Source organism: Polyodon spathula, chromosome 23 (assembly GCF_017654505.1).
Source record: "Polyodon spathula isolate WHYD16114869_AA chromosome 23, ASM1765450v1, whole genome shotgun sequence".
Classification (NCBI taxonomy): domain Eukaryota; kingdom Metazoa; phylum Chordata; class Actinopteri; order Acipenseriformes; family Polyodontidae; genus Polyodon; species Polyodon spathula.
Window position 1 is genome coordinate 3433936 of NC_054556.1, and position 9702 is coordinate 3443637.

Genomic DNA, 9702 nt, shown 5'->3' on the forward strand with positions numbered 1-9702 from the left:
GCTTTATAAGTCTTGATGCCGCTGTCATTTATAATCTGTTTTAGATTTTTAACCAAATTATTTTATTTTTGAGTTTGAGATCTTGTGATGCATGGTGTAAAAAAAAAAAAAAAAAAAAAAACACACAAAAGATTTAGTTTGCCTTTTCCTAAAAAATCTTTTTCCGTTGTTGTAAAAAGCTTGTATTCGTATGCTAATAGGTTTCTCGGAGTTCCTATATAGCAGAAAGCCCCATTAAAAGCAACACCCAATGGTACGTGCCTTCCTGCTGTTTCCCACACTCCAAATATACAGCCCTCTTGTAGCCACATGAACTCAAGGACATTTAACTAGCATGAGGAGCTTAGCAAATACACAAGTTTTATTGGGACATTCATTTCTTGCTCTGGTTTGAGCCTTTATTACTTTACTGCACATATTGCAGTTTGGTGTGCAAACGCTGTATGGATTTTTTTGCACTGCGTTTCTGTGCGTGCATTTGATACAGTGTTTGTGTCTGTGATGCTTCATTGCCCTATAAACCATACATGCATCAGTGCACACATGACCTTGAATGGTAAGGGCAGACGTGCTCTTGCTATACGCAAATATGCATGAGAACAAGCCTGTTGCTTTAGGGAATAACAAATGTTTTTTTTTTTTTTAAGCATTTCTGTTAATTCATAACTTACAGGATAGACACTGTAAAAACAGAATACAAATGATGTACAGTATAAACACATTGACTACTTCTTTAAAGAATGATGTAGAGGATGTATTGGAAGTTCTCCACTTTATTTACCGTACAGATACTTTTTAATTAGTCAGGCCAAGAATGTTAATTGCACAAGCTTAAATCCTTAATAAGAAGCGGGTGAATTATTAGTAAGCACAGTGTGCATTGTAATTTACAGGCGCATTTACAATGGAATAAACTGCCACAAGTCAAGCCCCTTTTTAATCTGTTTAAACAAGTCTAGTGTTGTTTTTTACTATGCATGGCCAGCAATAAAAGGATGTCAAAGTAATGATTTCTCCAAGTATTTAACTCTCATTGACGTTGCAGTGCTGTTACCAGCTTTGTCTAGATTCCAGTTTATGATCCTACATGTGTGAGATTTTAAAAGGAGACAATACATGTAAAAAAAAAAAAAAAAAAAAGCGTGTTACAAAACACATTTGTAAGATGTCATTATGGTTCCTCTGTCTCTAATAACAGGACTGCATCAAATGTGAATAACCACTGAGCATTAAAACTGCTTACTACTCTATACTAGCATGCAGCTCATACATTTTCTATACGTTTTCTGCACACTCTTGCTACTTTCCACTGCATTTGAGTTCTGCTGATGTTAAAATTAGGAAGGGCTTCAGTTTACTCTGTGCTTAGTGTTGTTTGTATTTTCTGTTACTCTTGCATTTCTCAAGACCTCTGCAAAACAGTTGGCTGCTGTACCTTCGAGTGGTCAGCTATTTGAAAAGTGTTTATTTTGTGATGACTACTGTACCTGTGGTTCAGAAGGGATAACAATTGCCACTTCTCATTTAAAAGTTTTATGGCTTAGTCGGCTTTAAAAGCATTCAAAGCATTAACCACAGCTGTAGTACAAATGTAGAGTGTATTTGAGTGAGAAATAAATAGGTATTGTCTGATGGTAATATTTATCAATTTTAATTGAGACATTTTGTTTTGCAGAAAGCATGTGAATGTTGACATTGTTTACTTGAAACCCTTGTCTCTTGAACAGTTAGTTCTAGCTTCCTCTATTTATCTGTCTAGTTTATTATCACAAGAAGAAGATTCTCATTCCAAATGCAGGAGCTGTGAAAGGAGCTGGAGCTTTCCCTGGAAAAACTGACCTTTCCCCTGGCGTCCTCCTGGCCAGATCATGGAAGAAAACCCACAAAAGAATCAGTGGAATGGAGTGTTAATAATCCCCTGTGTCTGTGTAGATTCTCTTTGTGTTTTTCCTTATCTGCCTTGTTTGTTGAATTTATTTATGCAAAGGAGCTCTTTCAGCACAAATGGTGGTATCTGTAGGGGCCCTGTTCCATGTTAATGATGAGGAGGGGAAGCTTTATGGAGAATCTGCACAGAGCAGCAGGGGTCAGAACTCACAGTCTTCTGTAACAAGTGCTTGACTATCTGGCAGGGGACTGTCCCAACAGCATAGCCACTGTATGGCGGGGTGTGATGCTATTAAGGCAAGGTTAAACCCAAATAATATATTTTAGTTTCTAATTTTGCTTTTTGTTGACAGTGTTGTTATCCCCTTTCCTTTCACGAACACTAAACTCACAAACCCAGCCAGGCAAGTCTATTGCTAGCCTTCTATTAAAACTCCATCCTAAACTGGGCTGTTTTTGCTCTTCATTCCTTATCTCTCAATAAGCATGGCATTTTTGTTTTCATTTTGAGTCAAATTGTTTAGTAGTTGGTGACTGAAGTGACCCACCAAGCTCGTGTAAATTTGAACCCAGATCATCCAAGGTATAAATCTAGGCCATTAACATTAACTGTGCCATCCTCTCGGACTCCCTACCATCTGGCCGCATACTGAGCCACTGAAGTTGTTGACTGAACTGAAACTGTAAAGAGTTTTAAGCCTACACCTGTCATGTAGCCCAGCAGGGGTAAGAGATCTGAGATGCTGATCTTTCTTTTTTACCCCCAGAATGTCTCTATCTGTCAAACTGCCTTCAATGCACCACATTCAAAGAATGGGTTCACTTGCACATTAATCGTTTTGTGCAGACAGATTGTGTTTTTAATGTATTTATCCGGGGTACAGTGTCTACTGATTTTAGAGCTCAAGGGCAAAGTTTAAAAAAAAAAAAAAAAAAAAACACGATCTCTTCTTTGGCTCTTGACAGACTGGGTGTTGCATTTTTTTTTTTTTTTTTTTTTGACCTTTTGTCGTTGATTCAACTGTCATAGATCTATAAAAGCTACAGTTTTTATCTTTTGTTAGCTAGAATTATATCACACAAAGCATTGTGGCATATGTCAATACAGTTTATGCCAACATACACACAACTTTAGTATTTTTAGAAATCTAGATAGAATGCATAGACGTTTTATATTCAGAATGAAAATGAACAATTTAAAAACAGAAGCAGCATTTTATAGTGTTATAGTAGCTAATTATTTTAAACAGGTTTGAACTAAGGCATGAACATGTGCAATGCTTGTAATTGTCTTTCATTAAAAATACATTAATTCATTAATCTTTCCCAGTTATAATATGACAGTAATGTCTTCTGCATATATTATCCTGTTAGGATATTAAGATGGACAAGGTTGAGTCATCATCGCGGCAGCATTGTAGAGTACATGTGCTCTTGAATTTTACATGAACAGCAAGAGAGGCCTATCATTATGCATACATTTTCAATATTAGTGCTTTATTCCTTTGATTTGGCCATAATGTTGATTCTAAATGTTATTTTTCAGCATAACCTGTGCTTGAAGTCAGATCATTAATGCAGTTGTTGGAGGCAAGAGGCAAATTGTCTAACTGGTTCTTTTTGGGAGGGGGGGTTGCTTTTTTTTTGGAAGGTCTACTCTGTTTTCCTTGTTAGGATTGTCTGATGTAATCGCTTAGAAATATCCTTACTGTAATTCACTGCAGAACTTGCTTTGTTTGTGTGAAAATCCTAGCGCTCCCTCTAGTGGGGGTAAAAATGAAAGTCTGAGGAATTATTGAAATAACTGAGCTCTTGTTTACACAGTGAAGCAGCATTTGGATATTGAATCGCCCTCCCTGGTGGCCTAATGTTGTATCTGCGGCTTTTTTTTCTTTTTCCGGGGAATACTATACCTTAAGCAAATTATGTTAATACCGCTATATAAATCCGAGACAGAGATCTGTAACTCCTTTCCCTTGACAGGTGTGATGAGTACGTGGTCCAGCTGGATGAGATGCAGAGGCAGCTGGCCGCCGCGGAGGATGAGAAGAAGACCCTGAACTCGCTGCTCCGCATGGCCATCCAGCAGAAACTGGCCCTGACCCAGCGGCTGGAGGACCTCGAGTTTGACCACGAGCAGACCCGGCGGGGGGGGCGCAGCAAAACCTCGGCCAGGAGCAAGACTGCCTCGGCCAACTCCCATGTAAGTCATGGGCGCTCCTGCGCGGGCCGGCCAGAGGGCTCGGTGCTCACTAACCCAGTCTTCTGCAGTGAGAAGTATAAAATCTACTGCGATTAGGGAGGAGACGGTCCCTCGAAGCTTGTGCGAGGAACTGTACAGCCGTGACGTGCATCCGTCCCAAGTAGATATAAAGCCCCACATGCTTAGCATTGCAATGACTTGTGTTGGTTTGCTGTTGAAATCGTTGGATTCCAGTGATGTTAACTCTTGCTAGTTCATTATGTATGGGAATGCTGATAGGCAGGTAATGTGTAAGGCATGAAAATAGCTTTTCCAGGTAAATTTCTTTTGCATTGGGTTTGCTATTGAATCGTTCATAGTAATGTTTGTGAGAGTAGCGGCTTTAATCTAAGTGTGACCTTGGATATCTAATAGTGTGGGGCTACAACTTTGGTGTCTGGGTGTTAGTACAATGTTTACTGATATGTCCCTTCATCCTTTTAGCTTGCTACTAACACTGCTGGCCATAGTCTGAACTGCGCAAACGTGAGCTCTCCTCCCGGGCTGTAACAAAGCTTAAAGGTGTTAAGCAAAGTGGAACCATGTCAGCAGTTCCATTGGCTTGCTAGACATTCAAGCTGAACTGTATTCTTTCTTAACCCAAAATGTGTCAGATTCCATTGTCTCCTTCATACAAGCAGCATTATGCCATCTGGTACAAGTCATATTATCAGGCATGCAGAACGATGAAAGTCAACTAAATCAATGATGCTCCCAAAGCATTCTAGGGTTTTTATGATGATTTTCTAGCCTGGGTACATTAATCTACATTTAAAAGACATAAAACTAACTCATGCAAAGAATTCAGCCTTCTAGGGAGATCATAGCCTCTGATTTGTATAGGCTGTTTTTTTTATGACGTTTAAAGAAAGCCCATTTATATTTGATCCTGTCACAAGCCTGGTTAATTGTATTAAGTACTGCATGGAATTCCATCAAAATGAGCGATTTCCTCAAAATCTATGAATAATCAGACAGAGCTATGATGATATACCCCTTAGAGTTGTCAATACAGTCTGCATGTTAGTGGGTTAAGAAAAAGCAGGATAACATAGCTGATTTCTTTTTTCAACCTAGAGCAAAGCCAGAATAGTTTGAATGTTTTGTCTTAGAAGCTTCCCCAGCTTTTACATTTTGTTACAGCCCATCCCAGCTTTGGTTTGCACGTCCTTTTCAGGCTGGGTTCTGTCTGACAATGTTGCGCGTGTTTACACTAGAGAAATATGCAAATTCATACTGACACAGGGGGGGAAAAAAAGATTACAGATAACTTTGTAACAAAATTGTCGTGAAGCTGATTACAATTTTCTATACACAGCATATAATATGTTTTATGATAATATTTGTAATTGGTCGAATAAGGTGTTTCTTAAAATTTCTGATTGGGGGAAATAATTGATAAGGGGGATAAAGGTGTCTTTATCTACTACTGTATATCAGTACCTGTATATCCAGTATGGATATACTCCTGTATTGACAGAATCACAGTGCACTGCTTTCAGTACTGCGGTTGATGTTACTGTTGCTTCTCAGCTAATGTTAACGTTTTCTTACTTGTACAAGCGCAGATATCACAGTGCTCTATGTTACGATAAGAAACCGGTTTTGTACCCACAATTTTGAAAGGCTTTATCCATGACTTGATTCGACATGGGGCCTTTTGTAACAGCCATTCAGTCTCAATCAATCTCAAAGTTACAAAAAGTGTACTTTTAAAAATGGGTGCCTGTACCTTCTCAACTATTAAAGATTATTATTAATTATTTGATCCAAAAACTGTGAACAGATAACATTTAGTTTTGAATTGATATTGAAAGTTTTTCTTATCTGCAAGAGCACAAAAAAAGGCACATTATTTTGGGTAAGATGCCGACATTTGGAAGTGCCTGTTAATCAAGTCATTTATTTCAATGTAAAGCCCTGTAGCATTGTCTGTCTGTCTCTCTCTCTCTCTCTCTCTCTCTCTCTCTCTCTCTCTCTCTCTCTCTCTCTCTCTCTCTCTGTCTCGCTTCTGTCTTCTCTAAAGAAAGCTGTGGGTAGCTAAACTCTTAAGCTATTTCTAATGCTGTCTGTTGCTTCATCTGACTACCATTTCTTTTCGATTGTCAGCAGCTTGCTTCCTCTGCAGCGCCTATAAGTAGAACAGAGTTATCCCATTGTTAATGTCAGGTAATAGTCAAGTATGTATAAGCTGCCTCCTAGCCAAGAAGAACCCAGCGCGCTTTGCTGACTAACCAGTTTTACAAAAGTCCTTTGAAAAATCCCCTTTAGTATATACTGTGAGTTATAGAAGTGACAAACTTACTTAAAAAGGATGAAATCTTAAAATTATTCGAGGCAAAAGTCTGAATCAAATTTGTAAGGAGGATTTTTCAAATCACTACCTAGTCAGTTGAAGCAAATTTAGGTGTGTTCAGTTCATTTGTTAGCTCTTGTGGCTCATCAACACTTGATTGTTAGCTTTAATATTACTGATAAAAAGCAGGGTTGAAGTGTAAAAACTTAGACAAAGATGTATTTGTTTCATTTTTAATAAATCCAATCAGGCAGGTTTTGTCTTTAAGGAAAATGCCAAGAATAATAATTCCCCAAAGAGATGGGAAGAAAGAAAACCTATTTTAATGTTCAATCCTGCTTTCCTTGTATGCTGCATAATCCTCAAAGGCCTTTATTATCTTCTTGTGGTAAATGCCTGCCACTACTTCTGCTTACAAAGAAAACAAAAATCAGGCATTTACAATTCTAATCATTTCTGCTCCATTTAGAAGCAGATTCGTGTTTTGCTTCCACTGTGTCAGGAGGCTTAAAAAAAAAAAAAAAAAGTACAAAATACATTTGCTGATGGCTTCCCTGGAGTGTCAGTTCAGTGAATAAGCTGACACTCACAAACTGCTGCAGATAGTAATAAAATGATGTGGGGAAACTATTAGAGATAATATTGTGCAGGATGTTTAGAGATTTAAAAGCTTTGTTTTATGTCCAGTGTTATCGAATGGCTAAAGCTACCATAGGCATTGATAGAAACTAATTAACGCGCCACATTGTAGAATTGGATATTGAATGGATTGTTTATTTGAAATAACTGCAACAGTTCATAATAAGGCCCTGTATTGGCAGTCAGAAATGTGGTATAGGTTTGAATCAATGCCTATGAGCAGGATACAGCATGTGAACTTATTAAACCATTGCCTACCTCTGCTTGCAGGCTCTTTTCCAGCTGTTTTTGGTGTTTTTCTCAATAGTATAGCAGCCTGCATGCAAAAATGACCTGCATGGCAATGGAGAGACTAACAACTCCAACAATCCAATCCTTTTTGTATACCCTGTTCTCTCTTGTGCATGAGCACCATAGAGATTCATTACTTGTGAGGTTTCTGCTTCCTGCAAACAGCTACTTACTGACTTGGTAACCTTCGTAAATAACATTCAATTTGATGCTTGCACTTGCAAAAAAAAGAATTGTGAGTAGAAAGCCCTGATGATGGATGTTCCAGCCTTGGAAACTAACAGGTGTCTGCACTTTTATATTCGACTAACCTGGCTCCTGAAACCTGCTGTGCATCCCCCTCTATCTGATTACTTCGAAGTTACAGGTTTTGTTTTGCTAATGTTAATTTTTTTGTTTTTTTCATTTTTCCAGTGATAGAGTAGATCCCGGAGATGGACTTTTCCCGACAATTGTACTGCAAACTTCCATTTCTTAAGCCTCCACAAAGTAGCCATTTGCAGAATTGATAGAGATAGTGGAAACCACTTGCAATTTTGTCTTTACACTTAACTTAACACTTTACACTTAACTGAAACTAACCTGTTATAGGCCTACATAAAGTATGGAACTCTTTCACAGTTTGTGAGCAAGACATAGCTTTACCATTTGAATGCTGCTGCAGGAACACAAAACTCACAAGTACTGGTGAAATTCAATTTTTGTTTTGGGGGGGGGGGGTCGAATATGTTATAATTTACTGCAAGACTTCAAAGACAAGGGGTCATTTTCTTAACGTGTTTTATTGCAATTACTCAATGTTTTGTTTCTTAAACATTGTTACCTGTGCACTTTTGATATATTCACAATGGTTTCTTTTATATATGACTTCTTTATTTAGGCAAGGTATATAATGCTGTGGTTTGTGACTCAGTTATTGTTATTTTTATTATTCTTTTTACAGATTAATATTACTTGTTATTTTATTTTGTTAATTGTATTCTGTATCAGCATGTTACAGAGTTCATTCTTTAAATGTTTTTAGAATGGAGTTTAGTGAGTAGGTAAGTAGTTAGAGTTGAGAGAAAGTTAGTTACAGTTGCTATAGTGCTGTAGGGAGTTGTAGGTTTCAGGTAGTGCATAGGTATGTGTACGGTTATGTGAAGTAGAGTAGTTTCACGGAGGGCAGTTTTAGTAGAACTAGTACGTCGGAGCAGAAGGTAGTCCGCGTTGCGAGTTAGATTGTTTAGGAGCAGAGATGTTAAGATAGTAGTCGTTCAGTGAAAGGTTATAAGAGAGCAAGGTTAAAGTAGGTAGTAGTGAGGTGTAGTACAGTAGAGTACGTAAGCAACCGAGTAGAAGTAGTAGGTAGTTTAGTAGTTAGGTACAGTAGTTTGAGGTCAGTAGAGTAGTACTAGATGCGAGTTTAGTTTAGTTGCAGCAACACAAACCAGAGTTCTGTCTGCTGTATTGCAGTGAATTTATCAATTTAGAATATTAATAAGCTTTATGTTTTTGTTGTTATTATTATTTACTGATGTTAAACTGCCATTCTAAACTAAATCCAGGGTGAGCAAATTCTGGGATTTTTCGTATATTATTCTTAGGAATAGTTCAATGTAACAAGGAGAAAACTTGACGTTGTTCTGGTTTAAACGGTAATAGGCACTTGAAAACCATGAATAAAATAATTAGTATTACCTACACGATTCCAGGATATCTGGATTCAGATGAAAGCAGTTTCACTGGTGAACAGAATTGTTTTACAAGTGCACCAAATAAATTCCAAATTGGAATTGTTTCATTCTCTCTTTGTTTACTGTGCCAAGTCTTGGTACATTTAGACATTTAAAAGAAACAAGATAAGGAAATGTCATAGAGGACTGTGTGTTTTCCGGGGTGTGCTGTTTCAACACCTTGTTTTTATTTTGTTGTTCATTCTTGCCAGTAGTGCCTTTAATAATTTCGAGGGGGAATCCTAGACTGGTTTAATTTTCAAAGGCAAGGAAGCTGCCCTACTGAGTCTTGGTTTTAAATGAATTTGAGGAGCAATAAGTGCAAAGTGAACTCTCTTTTGCATTGATAGAATTGTTGTAGTCTTGATATTTTTTTTTTAAATAAAATTGTAGGAAATTCTGTTGATCAGTGATCCTGTAAAATGCAGAAACGTGCAAATTCAGGGGTATTATGAAAAAGTTATTATTATTTTTTTTTTAGAGAACCAAATCTAATGACTTTGGACTCCTAACAAATAAAATGATTCAATTCTCTTAACACTTTTGTGGTTGCAGGAGAGAATACTATCTGTAATATTAACGTATCTATAGCTTTGTGTGGTGAAGTTCACGTGATATCTATAGCGTTGTTG

General features: G+C 37.5%; 1 protein-coding gene across 2 annotated transcripts in view; it reads left to right on the forward strand.

Annotated features, from left to right (window-relative positions):
- The window catches only part of LOC121297931 (protein bicaudal D homolog 2-like), a 53950-nt gene extending 45568 nt beyond the window's left edge, over window positions 1–8382 (forward strand). The window contains exons 7-8 of one of the 2 annotated variants that reach the window (XM_041224567.1): window positions 3871–4090; window positions 7770–8382. In XM_041224567.1, coding sequence (XP_041080501.1) covers window positions 3871–4090; window positions 7770–7772 — 223 coding nt within the window. In that variant the 3' untranslated portion in view covers window positions 7773–8382. Of the gene's footprint in view, window positions 1–3870; window positions 6107–7769 lie in introns of those variants that run through there. The other variant, XM_041224566.1, reaches the window with a different exon arrangement.
- The last annotated feature ends 1320 nt before the right edge of the window (window positions 8383–9702 follow it).